The sequence below is a fragment of the Antennarius striatus genome, chromosome 3 (genome assembly GCF_040054535.1).
Source record: "Antennarius striatus isolate MH-2024 chromosome 3, ASM4005453v1, whole genome shotgun sequence".
Classification (NCBI taxonomy): domain Eukaryota; kingdom Metazoa; phylum Chordata; class Actinopteri; order Lophiiformes; family Antennariidae; genus Antennarius; species Antennarius striatus.
This window is the reverse complement of record NC_090778.1, coordinates 8,441,359-8,459,110: the sequence shown is the minus strand read 5'-3', so window position 1 is coordinate 8,459,110 and position 17,752 is coordinate 8,441,359. Positions and strand designations below refer to the sequence as shown.

Below are 17,752 nucleotides of genomic sequence, written 5' to 3'. Positions count from 1 at the left end.
TTCCCAAGATTAGTTTTGTACAAAGAGGTATAATTTCAACCCATGAGCCAGAACAAACATTTGTACTTTGTGGTTCTGAAAACCAAAGACATGTTAACTATTTATGTCTTAGTATTCAATGTTAGATACTGTTTACAATGTTAACATTCTTAAGGTCTTGTTAGGTTAACGCACAAAAGTACGTACTTGGCTAGGGTGTGGTGAATGTTTAGTTCTGTCCATAAAACACTTGGTTGTCTTCATTAACATTTATGAAAGAGTTCTGATTAATATCTTGATAAAAGTACATGATTTGTTGCCATAGACACTTCTGCATAATAGTGCTTTAGGCCAACACAAATGTTGCTCTAAAGGTGCTCTAGGTTTCACGTAACCACCTTCCTGTCCTCCACCCAGTAAGACATTTAGCTCACATACATGAGATGAATAAATGAAATATACACATCTGACATGTCTGTGGTTGTACAAATATACAATGCCAACATTTTAATCTGGTGGATGGTCTGATCAGTTATATAAAAAGTACACAATAGTTAAAATTGAGACATACATGTACACATCAGAATACATTTCAAGCATACTTCAAGTGTCAGGAATGATTCTTTCTGTGTTTTGTACTCGACTCTTTTGTACTCACACACAGGCCAGAACTGGCATCAGTTGACCCGATGAGCAGCCATCAGCTGACATCAGGCGCGTCACAATAAATGAAAATGTGCTATGACTAATAAATATGCTGCTCCATCCCGCAGGCATACTTGGCAAACACAATGCCAGGCTGCAGATGATGAAATGTAAATATAAACTTTTTACATGCCAGACACCAAACTGAAATACAATGAAATCATATTTCATTAACTGTCTGTATTAAATATTCTAGTCATGCAGTATATGCATAAATAATTTAATCCATCTCTTCATTGCATGGATGAACACAATGACGATGGAGATTTGTAAGAACTTTTGAGAAATAACAATGTTGTTCTCAAAATGTTTTTATAGTACAGAATGATCAATAATTGGCTGATACGCAGATTTTAAAAAATCCTCAGTTAAGGAAAAAAGTATATGTACTGTACATTTTTCCGCAAACAGCAAAAGGTTGGTATCCTAATACAGTTACTAACTCTCCTCTCGTATTGACTAAGTAACCAATCCAAATTTTGTATTGAGAGATGTTAACAACAAAATTAAAATAGTTTTTTGTCCATTTCTATCTATATTTACTCTAGATAATCAGAAGCACAATATATGTTGTACTTGGAAAGAGAGGTGCTCAAAGAAAGGTCAAGAAAGGCAAAATACCTGATGAAATATGAGTGAGTGATGTAATTAATGATTCTACAAGACTTTTAAACTGTTGTTTGCCAAATCATTTTTATGTGACATTATTAAACAAATTAACAAATTTTTAAAGGATGTTTTGCTTTTTAAACACAGATGAGAGACTTGACTTTCAGCTTCTTCTATCTGCTCACACCATATGTACATAAAGTACTTAAGTTAAAGTCAGGTAGAGAGAGGCTGTGCCAGCCTGGACTAGGAGACTGGAGGTCGCACAGCGCGGCAGGAGTGGCAGCAGGCCTTGCTGTAGTACCAGTGGCTGCACAGGTTCACCTTCAATGCCAGCAGACAGTTGGTAGAAGGACGATCCTGGCAGCTCTCATCTGGGACACAATTCACAAAAGGTGGGGTTCATGTTAACAATATCACAACAACCTGAATGCAGAGTGGGGTAAAGATTAATACTTCCTTTATTTACTTGTTTAAACGCATCTGCTTTTCACGTATTTGTACAGTTCAAAGTTCCTGATTTCATAGGATATTACAATACTTCCAAACTGGAGTCAGATGCAATTTCTACACAGGATGCATTTTGGTAGAATCTTCCCTCAGGGTTCTGTTGTTAGTGTTAGTGATAAAATGTCATGGAGCCACATCTTTGCCTGGATCTTCGCCACAATCCAGTGCTTCCATTTTTGGAAAATACCCCCCAAAAATGTCTGAACCAATTCATTTATGTGGATCAACTCCAAAATTGAATCTATAGATCCCTGACTCATGCTCAACCTTCACACCAGGGCTTTTGTAACTCCGTCCAGCAGACAGACAGACAGCTGGAGGAGGAAAAAAATGGAGTCTGGAGGTTTTGTAGTGTCTTACCTGGTGGCTCAGTGGGACATGGCTGCAGAGTGCAGGTCTGTTTAGAAACTGGTTTAGTGAGGGGGTCGCAACCTCGGACCAGCTCCCTGCCCTGGTAACACTTCACATCCCTCATCCTCACACCGACTCCACACGTCTTAGTGCACTGAGGAAACACAGGAGCAGAAACAAATCAGTGACGAGCTCGAAGACAACCCTTTACAGCTGTCAATGTCAGATGCGTGCATTGTGTTGGCCTCACCTCAGACCAGGGGGTGCTGTACCATTTGAAACACGGCCTCTCAAAACAAGTGCTTTCCTCGTCAGGCTTTTCGTCGCCTCCACATGACTCATCGTCATAGATCTGGAACTTTCCTCCACTGATGCCGACACACAGGACCATCCTTCGCTTCACCCCACGACCACAGGTTGTGTTACACTATGCACCAAAACATTAAAAAACATTCAAAGCAAAGTGAATACTGTAACCACTGAACAATAAAATGTTACATTCTTCATTTCAGATTTGACGATATGATGTGTTGGACTGAGAAAATGTTTCGAATGAATTATGAAAACTCAAATTAATAATCTATAATAATCTATAATTGTTTCCCACAAACTAAGAAACAGTTCAGGCTTAGTTTTGACACTCTACGTAGGCCTCACCCTCTCCCAGTCTTGGCTGAGCCAATGTGGAGCACAGTCTCTCTCTCCACATGGGTGGATGGCCAGAGGCTTGTTCTCTGCAGGGCACTGGTTCTCCGGGACCACGCGACCCTCTGTAGCCTTACAGTACACGTGACGCACCGTCTGCCCCTGGCCACAAGACCCAGAACACTGCAACGAGGATGGTTAATGCCACTGGATGATTGGTCAAGAAGAAGCACTACTATTTTTTATCACATGACATTGAATCAAGGACACATTATAATATTTTGACATCCACATCCTAAGGAAAATCATAAACTTCCATTGTGGAACAACAGCTTTTCACTGAGGTAAAAACAAACTGGGACAGTTGAGTTGAGTTGAGTTGAGTTGAGCAACAGCTCAAAAACAGAAGATTTACAGCTCATGTACAGTACACTGACATGCGCAGTGTATGGGGAGTAAAGACACTCACAGGCCCCCACTCAGACACTGTCCAGTGGCGTTCACAGGTCGGGCCAGTGCAGTTTTTGGTGTCTGGTGGCTTGGTCATTGGATCACATGGTCTGGTCTCATCAGAACAACGGACATCACGGGTCACTTGAGCTTTGTGGCCACATTTGGCAGGACACTGGATGAAGAGACATAAAGTTGACTGTCACCAACACGTTTCTATAAAATGAAGTGTTAAAAGTTTCAAAGTGAACCAGAAAGCAAGAACCCCAGGCAGACTTTGCAAACAGCGGAAAATGCTGTTGATTACAGCTTTATATTTTTGTGTTTTTCACAGGAGAACAAAATTGGTTCTGCCTGACTGTAAGGATGTGGTTTGTGCTCAGCAACAGCAGAGATCATGAGGGTTGGTGGTTCAAGGAAGCAGGTCAGGGGGAGACAGTTCTTTATATCGAGTGTGTTATCTGGTACCAATTCCCCTGCAACCCTTAATAATTTTTTTTACTTAGGTTTATTTTCCGTACATGTTAATATAACAGATTTCACACCTTCATCATATTTACAACATCAACAACAACATACGGGGAAAAAAAGAGCTGACAGGTAGAAGCCAATAGGCTTGTGAAATTCCCACCCCCCAGAATCAACAATCATCCCTCTCATTACAATATGTTGTCAACAAACTCAGACATTAAATGTTTTCAACCACTTCATCCACTGAATTTTGACAGACGTTCACACTCTTATCCACTTCCAGATAGAAAGGTATCAACATGCTCTTTAAAGTCTCAAACTTAATGTTATCCCTCGAAGCAGAAATCCATGCATTTCTTCTTCATTAATCCATGTTTCTGACATTGATGATGTTGAATGGTTTTTCAACTGTTTCATGTAATAGTTGATGTGTCCAAAATTAGTGTAGAGCTCCCACTATTGAAGTGATTCTGTTGTACAGATCTTTGGTGTAGTAACAGCTCTTGTCCATCTTAATTACTCGTATTTCTCCAACTCCTCTGCACTCCTGATCACCATTGTTTTCATCTGGTCCGGAGAAAGCCCCTTTGTTTTGATGAAGATCCTGCAGTTGTTTGTCCAGGTGTTGTCAATCAACCCATTCTTCTTCAGCATTCTTTTTAGTGAGATTCTCATTAATGTAGAATTTTTTTCCTTTCAGCTTGAAGCCTCGTTTCAGAAGAGCAATTTTGTGTTTACAATTCTGGAATTTTATCAGCACTGCAGGTGGTCTCCTACCACCAAATGGTAATGGATAACATGTCTCAATTTGGTCTTAATCTCTAGTTATCTCCAGATCCCTCAGTTGAGAACTCACTTGCTGCTCCACAGTCTCGAGGTCAGCGCTGTGCTCAGTTCCCTCTCCCCTGGCCACAGCATGTGCATAATTCCTCGGCTTGATTTCGATGCCAGTGATGATCACATCATTTACCAGTATATGAATGTTTTGTTCCAAATCATCCATTCTTTGTTGTCCCTACTCTCGTCAGACTGGGGCTACTCAGAACACAGGAGCAGCGCGGCTGGGCCCGAGGACGGACGGGCAAGAGGAAGCGATGTGCACAGAGGCAGAAGAGGGGAAAGATGGCTGGCTGGCTAACTCAGCTAAAAGCCAGAAGACCACCAATCCCCTCACTCTTCTTGGCCAACGTCCGTTCTTTGGACAACAAAATGGACATGCTGCATCTCCGGCCAGGGGCCTGGGCGGAGACTTTACTCAACAACATGCCGGACTCTGCTTTCCAGATTGACAGACTACAACTGTTCTGAGCGGACCGGGACCATTGATCCAGAAAAACAAATAGGGGGGGGGGGGCTGTGTGCATACGTTAACAGAGGTTGGTGTACAAATAATGAGCTGGTTAAGAGCTACTGCTCCAAGGCAATAGGACATTTGACTGTTAAATGTCAACCGTGTTACCCGCCTTATGAGTTTACAGCTATGTTCGTCACTATTGTTTACATCCCGCCGGGTGCTAATGCTAACGCTTACGCAAACGAAGCGTTACGGGAGCTGCACGACACCGTTAGCTCACTGCAGACCAGACACCCGGAGGCATTTTACGTGGTAGCAGGGGACTTTAACCACGTAAAACTAACAGACGCACTTCCCAGCTTCTACCAGCATGTCACCATTCCCACACGTGGGGACAACACTCTGGACTGTGTGAACACTAATGTGCGCGGCGCATACAGGTCCCTCCCCTAACCACACCTCGGCTTCTCGGATCACATCTCCATTCTGCTGGCGCCATCATATCGTCCCCGGGTGAAATAGCTCAGACCCACAAGGAGGACTGTTACCGTGTGGCCCCAGGATGCAGCCCTGGTGCTCCACGACTGCTTCCAGCACACAGACTAGCAGATGTTCAGTGAGGCAGTCACACAAGGGGGAGAGGTGAACCTGGAGGAATACACTTCCCCTGGCCTCGGGTTCATCTCTAAGTGTGCGGATGATGTTGCCAACGCCAGAACGATCACTGTCTACCCACACCAGAAGCCCTGGCTGAATGCAGAGGTGAGAGCTCTGATGAAAGCCAGGGATGCTGCGTTCAGGGCGTGGAGGCAGTGGCACTAAAGGCACTAAGTGCATCACTAACTTTAACACCAGGAATGCACAGGGCCCGACATACCCCTCCCTAGCAGATGCCCTCAATAAGTTCTATGCCCGCTTTGAGGACCCCAACACCCACCCAGTACCAGATGAACACCACACCCCGACGAAGTGCCCCTCAGTGTGACCACAGCGGATGTAAGGAGGATTAACCCTCGCAAGGGATTAACCGCAAGGTTCCAGGCCCCGACGGCGTCCCAGTGAGAGTGCTGAAAGACTGTTCCCACCAGCTAGCAGAGGTGTTGACAGACATCTTTAACACCTCACTGCAGCTAGCAACGGCCCCCACCTGCCTGAAGTCCGCAACCATCATCCCGGTCCCGAAAAACCACTCAGTGAAGGACCTAAATGACTATTGGCCTGTGGCCTTCACCCCGATAGTCATGAAGTGCTTTGAGAAGCTGGTCATGGCACACATGAAGGACTCCATAGACATAACTGTGGACCCCCACCAATATGCCTACAGGAGGAACCGCTTCACCGATGACGCCATCTCCTCTGTGGTCCACACACCCCTCACCCATCTGGAGATCAGGGACTCATACATCCGCCTGCTCTTCCTGGATTTCACCTCCGCGTTCAACACCATCATCCCTCAGACCCTGGTGCAGCAGCTGTCAGAGCTGGGACTGTCTGCAACCACAGGGAACTGGATCCTGCACTTCCTGGCAGACAAATCACAGACTATCAGGATACACAACACCGTCTCCTCCCCCATCACCCTCAGCACGGGCTCCCCACAGGGTTGAGTGCTCAGCCCCCTCCTGTTCACCCTACTGACATATCACTGCTCGGCAAAACACCCGAGCTGTCATATAGTAAAGTTTGCAAATGACACAGTAGTGGTAGGACGCATCCAGAACAACAATGAGTCCAAATACAGAGAGGAGTTGGAGCACCCGGTGCACTGGTGCAGACGCAACAACCTCTGCATCAACGAGGAGGAAACCAAGGAGATGGTGGTGGACTTCAGGAGGAAAAGACACTCCCTACCCCCCCTGCACATCGGAGGAGCAGCTGTGGAAGTGGTCTCCAGCTACAGGTACTTGTGGGTTCATCTCACAAAGGACCTCACCTGGGGCTATAACACCTCTTACCTGGCCAGGAGGGTCCACCAGCTGCTCTACTTCCTCAGGAAGCTGAGGCATACTGGACTGGAGAGCCCCGTCCTGAAGGCCTTCTACAGGGGTGCGGTGGAGAGCATCCTCACCACTAACTTCACCGTGTGGCATCATGGCAGACCCCACCCACACGGCACACAGTCTGTTCCAACCCCTCCCCTCGGGCAAGAGACTACGGAGCCTCCAGAGCAGTACCACCAGGCTTCTTTCCGGAGGCTGTTAGACAGCTGCACTCCAGTGGTGCTCTATAGTCACCCTCACAACACCACGACGCCCCGAATGTCACCACAAACGCACAGGGATTTAGTGTAATATGGTGCGTCTTTTAATTGAAATAGACTGAACACTCACACACTTTAATCTGTCACATTGTACATAAAATCGCTGTTCACATACTGTATATATTTTACTTTTTTTTTTCTTCTTATATTTATCCGGCGGGCTAACTGGGACCTTCAGAGGGGTATTTTTTTTATTTTTGTCTCATGCGAAAACGTGTGGCAGCATGACAAATAAAGATTCTGAATCTGATTCTAAGACAACCATTCTTCAGTCTTTTTCATCTATGCCTTTCCGCAATTTCTTCATTTCGTCCTTCATTTCTTCCATGGCATCTAGCACCGGTTTTAGCTTTTCTTCCAACTTTTCATCAAAGTCACTCCTTAACTTATCAAAGTCGCTCTTGCTCTTTAACTCATTCATAGAAGGGACCATCTGGTCTAGAGTATCCTTCATATTTTTGTTCCCATCCTCCTCTGATTTCCCTCTGCGTCTCGTCATTTTGCAGATTGTCAGTGAGAGTCAGTATGAGAATGAGTTAGAGAGATAGCGACAACAGGAGACAGAAGAAAGATTTCTATTCCAATTTAGAGCCGGATGTCAAATAATAGTAATGTGCTTGACCTGAGGGGGAGTCAACCTCCTGAAGACTGGGGGCATGAGACACCATGAGTTGTTTTCTGTGCATATTTTCAGTGTAAAAATTAAACACTGTGTAGGAGAGGTCATCTTCACTGTTCAGTGTCGCAATCACATCAACATTTTCATTTTCATCGCTGCTAATAAACTTGATGAGAGAGAGAGAGAGAGAGAGAGAGAGAGAGAGAGAGAGAGACAGAGAGCAATAGAAAGAGAGAGAGATAGAGATAGAGATTTTGATTTTTAAAATCACATTTATTCATGAAGTCGATATTACAAGATAGTTAGGTTAACAACATCCAAGAGAGATTCACTCAAACACGAACTCACACTTTAAAAAAAACTATCATATGAAAGGCGGGCAAAATATACCTGAATTAAACCAAACACTGACTGAACATGAGTTCCTCATTTAACAGGAGCATAAGAAACCTTTGACACACCATAGGTTTGTAAAAGTGTCTAAATCGTTCATAGCTCTGAAATAGTTCAAATCGATTCTGAGAGAGACAGAGACAGAGACAGAGAGATGTTTGCGTCTGTCTGTGCTGCAACAAAAGCTTTCCCCTGAATGATGGCCAATTTAAAAAGAAAAACTAAAGGGACATACAAAAATTCAAAAGTTGTCAAAAACATGAAATTACTTAGATAAGCTACAAAAAGAGAAACATGTGAGCAGCTAAAAATGGTCTCTAAAGGGGGGCGGCAGTGGCTCAGTGGTAAAGCAGAGGTAGAGCGGGTCATCCTATAATTTCAAGATCGGCGGTTCGATTCCCGCTCCCGCCCAAAAAAATACCTGGAGGTGAGCTGACAGTGGGAGGTGTCAGCTCATCTCTGGAGCACTGCCGAGGCGCCCTTGAGCAAGGTCAAGGCCGTCCCCTTTACAAAATTGCTCATTAAAGCGCACCAAGAAGGAGCTGCCTGCCACTCTACCTCCCCTGCATGCCCACAGGCCCCCTTGTGTGTGTGTGTGATACAGGGGCCTGTACTCACAAATATATATGTATGCATGCGTTTGATTCATTAGCTAGAGTGTGCATTCTTAACTTCCCTTCAGGGATCAAAACAGTATATTAAAAAAAATAAAATAAAAATAAAGATTATCTGCAAATAAACAAAGCTATAGGTACTGTAAAAATGTGACACACTCGCCTCTTTCTTGACTTGTATGTTAGATATTCTATGTGTTTTAGTCTCACAGGGGTAACTCAATGCAAACACCCCATACCTCTGTCCACTCGGCTACTTCCCACTGTGGGCCACAGGCAGGGCTCTTGCAGGCCCGTCTCTCCACAGGTCTCTCCAAGTCAGCCATGGTGCAAAGGTCGCTATACACAGAGCTGTCCAGACCCGGCGAGAGCATCTTCCAACAGCGAACTTGACGAAACTGGAAACCTTCCCCGCAGGTTCTGGAACACTCGCTCCAGCTGCTCGCCTCCCATCTGAGAAAAGTTACACACTGCCTTGTTAAGCAGTTGGAATATTTCTTCTTCCTTGAAATGTTTTTTTTCCAGTGAACTGTACCTGGGCTGACATTCTCTCCCAATACAGAAATCATGGACCGGCTCGGGTCGGGTAAGTGCATCACAGTACATGTCATGCACCTCAATGCCGTCATAACGAATACATGTGACAAAAGACTTTGACACTCCTGGATATTGAGCAACAGGGCAAATTAATATTTTCAACTCATTGTAAAGGAAAAATATTTTATATTAAATTTAATTAAGTCAATATTCATGTCATCAGTATTTTTGTTCTTATTATTAGTAACATTCACATACCTATAGAGCAGGTCATGCTGCAAGGCTCTTGAGAGGAGAGTTTCCAGCGGTACATGTCAGCAGCACTTAGCTTCAGATTTTTCTGGTTGATCCTTTGATTCCCCCTGTTATCCAACACAGACATAGAAACGCACACACACATAGAAACACACACACACACACACACACACACACACACACACACACACACACACACACACACACACACACACACACACACACACACACACACGTATCAAGAAAGGAGAACTTTACACATTTATCCTTATCTGTTGCACATATTTACACAGGTTATTGTGAATTTCCTCTCATGTTCTGTGTGTGCCAGTGGCCATGGAAGAAGTCTAGCATGAGGAGAAGTGGTGTAAAAATATTGATAGAGACTTCAAACTGCAACTTTTCCAAGCTGATCACATTTTAAACATGCACCATTAAAAAACCTATTCCCAGTCTGGTCAATCATCAGTGGAGAAGTAGATTATATTGCAGGAGTTTATCGTCCATACATTTTCAGTGGAGTACTCTTCTAATGACATTTAAGCAATCACCAACACACACAGTCTGAGACCGTCTGCTTCAGTCGGATCATAACACAACAGCTGATTCACAGCCTGCATCCTGGCAGATGCACTTAGTTATTTCAACACATCACATTTAAGTCATGTGCACATTTTTGTCAGAACACCAGTCATTCTCTCCACTTTTACCAGACATGTATTTGAAATTACAGGCTTGTAAGCCAGACTGATTCCTTCACATTATTTTCTCCCCAGAGTTAACTACAGTCTGACAGCACAGGTTTCCCACTTTATATCATATTTTTCATTTTTCTTGCAATCCCCCCACCCTGCTGTCCTCTGCTCTGCTCGTTTCCTCTCCTCTCCCTGTCTCTCAGTGGGAAGGGCGTGTTGTTATGCGTTTTATAGCCGCTGGCTGCAGATATGGTAAGCCATGTTTGGACACAGTTTGGAAGCCAATGTCAATAAATATGCTATGTCTGCCTGCCCTCAGCATGTGCATCCACCTGTCTAACTGCCGTATTTATTTTTATTTATATATATATATATATATATATATATATATATATATATATATGCTGTGTTACAGGCTGTACAGGCACTTCAATACTGGTCCATGTGCTTCACTGACAATCTATACATCTACCTGCATGTCTAAATGATCATCAAGATATTTATGTATAGTTCAGACATTCTTTTGCCTCCTTAATTAAGTCTCTGTCAGTCAATACTCTTAACTTCTTTTATCCTACATAGATAGATAGATAGATAGATACTTTATTAATCCCAGAGGAATTACATGTATATCTTCTTAGCTTTCTGTAGCCCTACCAATCTGCCACCCGTCAGTTCATCTGTCTGTCCGTCCACCTGCCTGTCAGGACTGTTTAGCTGCCTGTATATCTAACCACCTCAATTTCTTATAACCTGTCTGACTGCAAAACTGTCTAACTACTTTATTTTATACCTGCCACATACTCTGACCCGAGGAAGTCTTCAGAGGAAAAGTGGTCACACATCCAGATTGCTTCTCGCTCAACCTGCAGCATATTTCCCACAGCTAGCGGCAGACCCATAAGCTTGAGTATGTCTGAACATTCAGGCTCAGTGTGACCCTAACCTGGAAGCACTTCATTCCAGATTTAATCCATCCTGAGGGGAAACAGCTTTCCATGAACCCAAAGCTGACCGAAGTGGTGAAAAGTGGATCTGATATGTGTATTATCTTAAACCTCATTTGATTTTTTTTAAAGGTACACTGTCGACCGCCTTCTGTCTGATTACCTGGTTCTGTTGGAGCGGCTGGACGTCCTTCCACCACTCTGCAGCGTCTTGTTTGGGTATGAACCATCTCCGCTGACATTATCTTTACGGCCCAGGGTAAACTCCAGTGTCTCATTGTCACCAAATGACCCATCTTGTTCGAGGTTTGCAAGGCCAACATCATCTGGTCCCACCTCTGAAGAGAACAAACCATCTCCATCTGTTAGCAGCTGATTGGTTGAGATGTTGATGAGTAGCTCATCAGGGCTAATTCGGCCATCCACCAGGACCCTCCAGATGAGATTTTGTGGGTCTGACGCAGTATCCAGGGTCCCACTTGCAGGGGCAGGTTTGGCAGTGCTGCCTGCATGGCTGCTGTTTCCTTTTCATGGACAAAAGAAATAAAATTCTTATTATTAAAATTTGTATTACTTAATATATTATTACTATGATTATTATTGTTGTTAATGTTGTTATTATTAATTTACTTTAAGTCAAAAATCAAAGCCTCAACATTAATATTTCATATTTTCTTTATTTTCATCGTATTAAATACAGGATATGAGTAGGGCGGCACAGTGGTGCTGTGGGTAGTGCTGCTGCCGCACAACAAGGCGGGTCTGGTTCGAGTCCCGCTCTGTGCGGAGTTTGCATGTTCTCCTGTATCTGTGTGGGTTCTCTCTGGGTTCTCCAGCTTACTCCCACCTCCAAAAACATGAACTTCAGGTTAATTGGCCATTCCAATCCAGAGTTTGCCCCACCTCACGCCTTCGGTCAGCTGGGATAGGCTCCAGCTCCCCATGATCCGCGCAAGCGGATAAAGAAAATGAATGAAAATGAAATGAAAATGAATCAAGAAGAAAATGAATGAATCAAGTCAAGAAAATGAATGAATGAATGAATGACAGTCTATGAGTAATCTCATGCAAAGTTATTATACAAATTAGAGGATGCAGAAGACAGGGTTAGATGGAGGCAATTGATTCGCTGGGGCGACCCCTGAAGGGAAAAGCCGAAAGGAAAGAAAGAAAGAAACAGGATATAGAAAATTACAAAACTCAGTTCAAACGGTTTCAGCAGAGATAGGCACCTGGTTTATAGTACAGTATAACATCAGCCTGGCTAGAAAGTGTGCAGAGAGCCTTTCAACTACCTTTCCATGTCTTCTCACCACCCTGCGTGGCGCTCAGAACGTAATGGGCTCAACTGTTAGCTGAGCGAACTGACAGCCCAAAAAGAAAACCATTACTGCTCATGTCGGTGCTGCAGTCATTTTCAAAAGGAGAAAATGTCTGAATTTTTCATCTACTACTGATCCCCTTTATGTGTCTGTACAATAAATAATGCAAAACTCCAAAGGACCATCTCACAGACACACAGCAAAAGAGACTGATGGAGGATCAGCTGTAAAACCTGACCCATTTGTCTCATCTGCAGATGGACCACTGAAAAACACTGAATTACTATCCATCTTACTTTATATTGCTTTCAGCTTTTCTCCCTTACGTCACACCTTTCCTTCCATTGTCATTTTGTCATTTTTATCATACCTAGCCAGTATATAAGAATGGATAATTCATTATTGAATAATATAGTTGATATTGTCATAAACAGTATGCAGTGGTAATAAAATTAGTGAGTGCCATTTTATATATAAAATATATCCAAGGATCACTTCGGCCTTGCATAATTTCAGTTTCATACTGTTTAGTTCTCCACTGCATTTTAAGCTTAATTTGGCAGCTTGTATCTGCTTTCATAAAGGCCATATCAACAGTCAAAAAAAACAAATAGACAGATCTACAACCAACCAGAGCAATGAAACCTGTCATAAAACAGTATGTGGCCCATGCAGTAGTGTTAGGTCCACGAGTTTTACTTGAAGGAAAGAAATGGTAGCCTGAACACAGCTAAACAGACAGGTTAATGTTTAAGTTCCAAGAACATTTTACAGAACTGTACACAACAGGATAGACCTTTAGCCAACCACAACAGGGTACATGTGACTTTACAAATCTGGACTGCTGATAGGACTCTATCAGAGATCTACCAAACTTGACTGATAAATGTTAGTTATTGACCCGTTTCCAACAAGAACAGAAAAACTCTGTTTGAACAAGGCAGTAGCCAAATGTATCTGTCAGAACCATTTAAATATGACCGTGCACGAGTGTCTGATTCCCAGGTTACCCACCATGTAATGAATGAAAATATTAGGTAATCAGCTCATTCATAGTTATGACCGTTTTTCAAAAAAAAAATATTTTCTGCATTCTAGGCTCTGGAATGGGATAATTTACTGCTTTTCTTTTTGAGGATCTTATTTTTTAATCTATTTTTATTTTTACTCGTGTGTAAAAACAGTATTCATGAGATAAGGAAAATAATTGCTTTTATGAATCAAGGCTTACAGTTTGTAAACGTGTTGTTTGCTTTTTCCTTCCAAGCATTTCATTCTCTTAGATCACATTGCAAACAGTCCTTACTTGAATATTTTTGGACAACTGCTTCATCCTGGTCACAATCTATGGTCGCTGTCTCATACACTTCATTGGTCTCTTGTTCCTTTTGCCCATCTGCAGCTCCGGTCTCCAACTGGCCCTCAGGGACAGTCTGGTCAAATACACTGCTGTTAGGTGCTAGGAGACCTCCATCCTCCAAGGAAGCTTCTCCCGCTGAAGTATCTGATCCGGTGTAGACAGGAGGAGGTGGGATGGGTGGCAGAGATTCTCGAAGTACAGTGTACTCATAAGTGATGTATGGGATGCGTCCATTCTGGTTCCACACCTGAAGGATGGAAGGAGAGGCAAGTCAAGGTCAATTTAGTTTATGTGAGTCTAACCAGTCATAAAATGTCCCATTTACAAACAAGTTCTGTTATCTTTCTGCCAAAGAAGACACACTTATTACACCCAGATAACTACAGATGACTGGATGTAACATAAACGGTGTAAGAGATGAACCAGGAGCAGAGGAACTACATGTTCTAGCATCCTCTAGATCTGTCAATTCTTTTTCAGGGAAATCTGTCAAACCTGGACTGTGACATCGACATTTTTTGGGATTTATGGACTCTTGGAACCCAAGGCATGCACTCAATCAACCCGAGACAGATTAATATTATGACTGCATTACATTCACATCCAAGACATCTGGCTGACACTTAAAATGACCATCGACATGTCTTAAACATATCTGATGCTCAACGGAACCTGAGTTACGTAGACATCAATGCATGAAGACCATCTTAATGCCAGGAAAGATTTTGAGAAACCTTTTATTGACAGAGGTGTTGTCAGTCTTCCCTACTGACCCATTGAGAAGAGCAGTCTTAATACTGATGATATAAAGCTGGTTGAAACACAGTGGACAGAAAGGCTTGCTATCCTCTCTATATCCTTGTCAAAAGTACAGGCACATCATTGAAAAGTTGCAGGTGAGCATATAGAAGTACAAGGTGAGAAGTGGACAGAGGAAGACTAGTTGTACCAGAATATTGATGGCCTGGTCGATGGGGCCTTTAGCGACGATATATTCGATTCCAGTCTCATACACATCCATGGGCCGACGGTATTTGAAAATAGTTCCTGCAACATGGAAGTTCTGTGGACTGTCCAACTTATAAGCCCCATTAAAAAAGAAGTTGCCTGCCTGGTCAGTAACAGCTGAAGAACAAGTTAAAAGAAAATTCATCATGTAAAAATATGCATTTTTATTTAGCAATTGAGAGTTCAGTATTGCATGGTTGTCTTCAGTGAGCATGTTCTACAAATAGAAATACTTGCCTAAAACATCAGCTGACTTCTTCCTCTCAATGATTTGAATGTCCCATGACCCTTCAGGGATTTGAGTGATAAAAGAATAACCTTAAAGACAGAAAACATGTAGTCATCAGTGCCAATGCATGCGTTAAGATTTTGACATTTCATTTATTTGACTAAAAACTGGTGTAGATTTTATGAATTCTTTGAGTTCACATCAGAACTCTCAAAAGTCAAAGTCTAACTTTCTTTATTTGTCATTATACACAGGGATGGTACAACGAAATTTCAAGGCCAGATGGATAATGGTCCAGGGCCACTGCACCTCGGATGCGCCGCCACTACGGTCCAACATGACCTAATATTCCCTAGATGCATGTTTTTCCTGATAATGAGGGGAAACCGGAGAACCCGGAGGAAACCCATTCAGACACAGAGAGAACATGCAAACTCTTCACAGAAAGGCCATGTTGGAAATGATGGGCTTTGAACCCCTGACCTTCTTGCTGTGAGGCAGCAGTGAGGCAGCAGTGCTAACCACTACGCCACCGTGCCTCTCATATCTGTTTTTTAAAATATTGGTGACAACACAGGATTAAACAAGGCAGTCACAGACTACAAAATCCCACAACACCCCTGAATTCAAAATTTTACCCTGACCTACACATTTTTTGTGCCTCTGGCTTCCTGAAAATATTGCTTTTTGTTTTGTGGTTATATCATCAGATTTCAGAGACGTGTACCTAAAAAGGTATAAAAGTGAGAATTTGACCTTGACCTAGTTTTTCAAGGTCAATTAATTGTGACCTAATTTTCATACCCTTGCTTTCTTGAATATATCGCCTTTTGTTTCTCCTTTCTATCTTATTTGGTTCCTGAGATGTGCAAAAAAATGTACAAAAGTTGGAATTAGACCTTGACCTAGTTTTCTCAAGGTGAAGGTCATCATCTCATTTTCATCCCCTTTGCTGCCCGAGTAATGTGCTTTTTCTTTTATCCTTCTATCTGCAACGGTTGTGAAGATATTTGGTGGACGGACGAACACACAAACACTGACAATTACAATACAGTACATCACCGCTTCGTGGAATGCAATTAGAGGCTCACCTAGAGTCGAAGCCCCTCTGCGGAAGTTTCCATTAACTCTGCTACAGCTGCTACCGTCCCCCTGACAGATGCCACACTTATCTAAGGTGTTGGAGGAAAACAGTACTCCGTCACATCCGATTGGCTGGGCGGCAGAACAGGAAGTGGAAGAAAAGAGGATTAATCATGTTTTTTAAAAATTAAAATTGCTGGCCTTAAAACAGTTTCAGCTTTTTGTGGTTTCTTGGACTGGGTGACCCAATATATCATTTGGAGTGAAAAAAATATACAAAACTTAGTTGAACCCAAGTTGACTATTACTATGTTTGGGTCAAGCCCTCTACACATACTTTACACAGACTCTCTGATTCATTTATGTTCACATCCATGAATTTTTCCTTTGAGGTCACTTTATATATTTACTTCCATGAGAAAAAAACACTAACTGTTGCTTTACCTTTTTTTACATTTGAGATCTCCAAATCCTCTGCACTGTTCTGTGTATAAATCTATTCCCTGACTCAATGTCATCGTGTACGTAATCTTTTTACAATGAATAAAATTTTTTACTTTGTCATCATTAAAAGGCTAGCCATGTGTAATAGTGTGTAATAGTAATAGTAATAGTAGTAGTATGCGTCTAATAGATAGTAATATAGTTAATAGTGGATAATTGATAAGAAGTCTAAATTAAGCTATATCTCTTGGCATGAGTGTGTCTTAAACTACAAGCGTGCTCTGTCTACCGCTAAAGCTGCCTATTTCTCCAGCCTAATAAGCAAAAATAAACACAATCCTCCATTTCTATTTAACACCGTAGCCAGATTGACCCAGAAACAGCCAACGGCAAGCAGCTTGTTATTTACAGCTCATGATTTCCAAGATTTCTTCTACTGTAAAATTGATAACATTAGACATAAGATTACTTCTTCAGCTTCACCCAGATCAAAGTTTAATGTGGTTCCTTTTCTGGGTGTTAAAACCCAATTAGTCTCTTTATAACACACTTTGAGACCATCTCTCTTGAAGGATTATCAAAGTTGGTCTAAACCCCTAAACCTACTACATGCCTCTTAGACCCTTTCCCAACTAAACTTGTGAAAGAATTATGCCATTGCTGGGCCCTACTATGTTAAATGTAGTTAATCTTTCTCTTGCAACTGGTGTTGTTCCCATTAGCTTTAAGGCAGCCGTAGTTAATCCTCTGCTTAAAAAGCTACATCTTGACCAAGAGTCTTTAAAAATTATAGACCAGTTTCTAATCTTCCACTTATCTAAAATACTAGAAAGGGTAGTAACTCCACAGCTCTTAGATTATTTATCATTAAGCGGCTTTTTCGAACCATTGTAATCCGCTTTTCGGGCCCACCATTCCACTGAAACAGCACTAACTAAAGTTGTAAATGATCTCCTATTAAATATGGACTCT

General features: G+C 42.4%; 1 protein-coding gene across 2 annotated transcripts in view; it reads right to left on the bottom strand.

Annotated features, from left to right (window-relative positions):
- Window positions 1-10: 10 nt before the first annotated feature.
- The window catches only part of adamtsl2 (ADAMTS-like 2), a 38,283-nt gene continuing 20,541 nt past the window's right edge, over window positions 11-17,752 (bottom strand). For both annotated transcript variants that reach the window (XM_068311292.1, XM_068311291.1), the window contains 13 exons: window positions 16,345-16,468; window positions 15,262-15,342; window positions 14,966-15,141; window positions 13,963-14,263; window positions 11,498-11,858; window positions 9,696-9,799; window positions 9,436-9,562; window positions 9,140-9,353; window positions 3,269-3,424; window positions 2,812-2,982; window positions 2,405-2,581; window positions 2,164-2,308; window positions 11-1,667 (listed from right to left, as the gene is read on the bottom strand). In XM_068311292.1, the coding sequence (XP_068167393.1) occupies window positions 1,540-1,667; window positions 2,164-2,308; window positions 2,405-2,581; window positions 2,812-2,982; window positions 3,269-3,424; window positions 9,140-9,353; window positions 9,436-9,562; window positions 9,696-9,799; window positions 11,498-11,858; window positions 13,963-14,263; window positions 14,966-15,141; window positions 15,262-15,342; window positions 16,345-16,468 (2,265 nt within the window). In that variant the 3' untranslated portion in view covers window positions 11-1,539. The remainder of the gene's footprint in view (window positions 1,668-2,163; window positions 2,309-2,404; window positions 2,582-2,811; window positions 2,983-3,268; window positions 3,425-9,139; window positions 9,354-9,435; window positions 9,563-9,695; window positions 9,800-11,497; window positions 11,859-13,962; window positions 14,264-14,965; window positions 15,142-15,261; window positions 15,343-16,344; window positions 16,469-17,752) is intronic.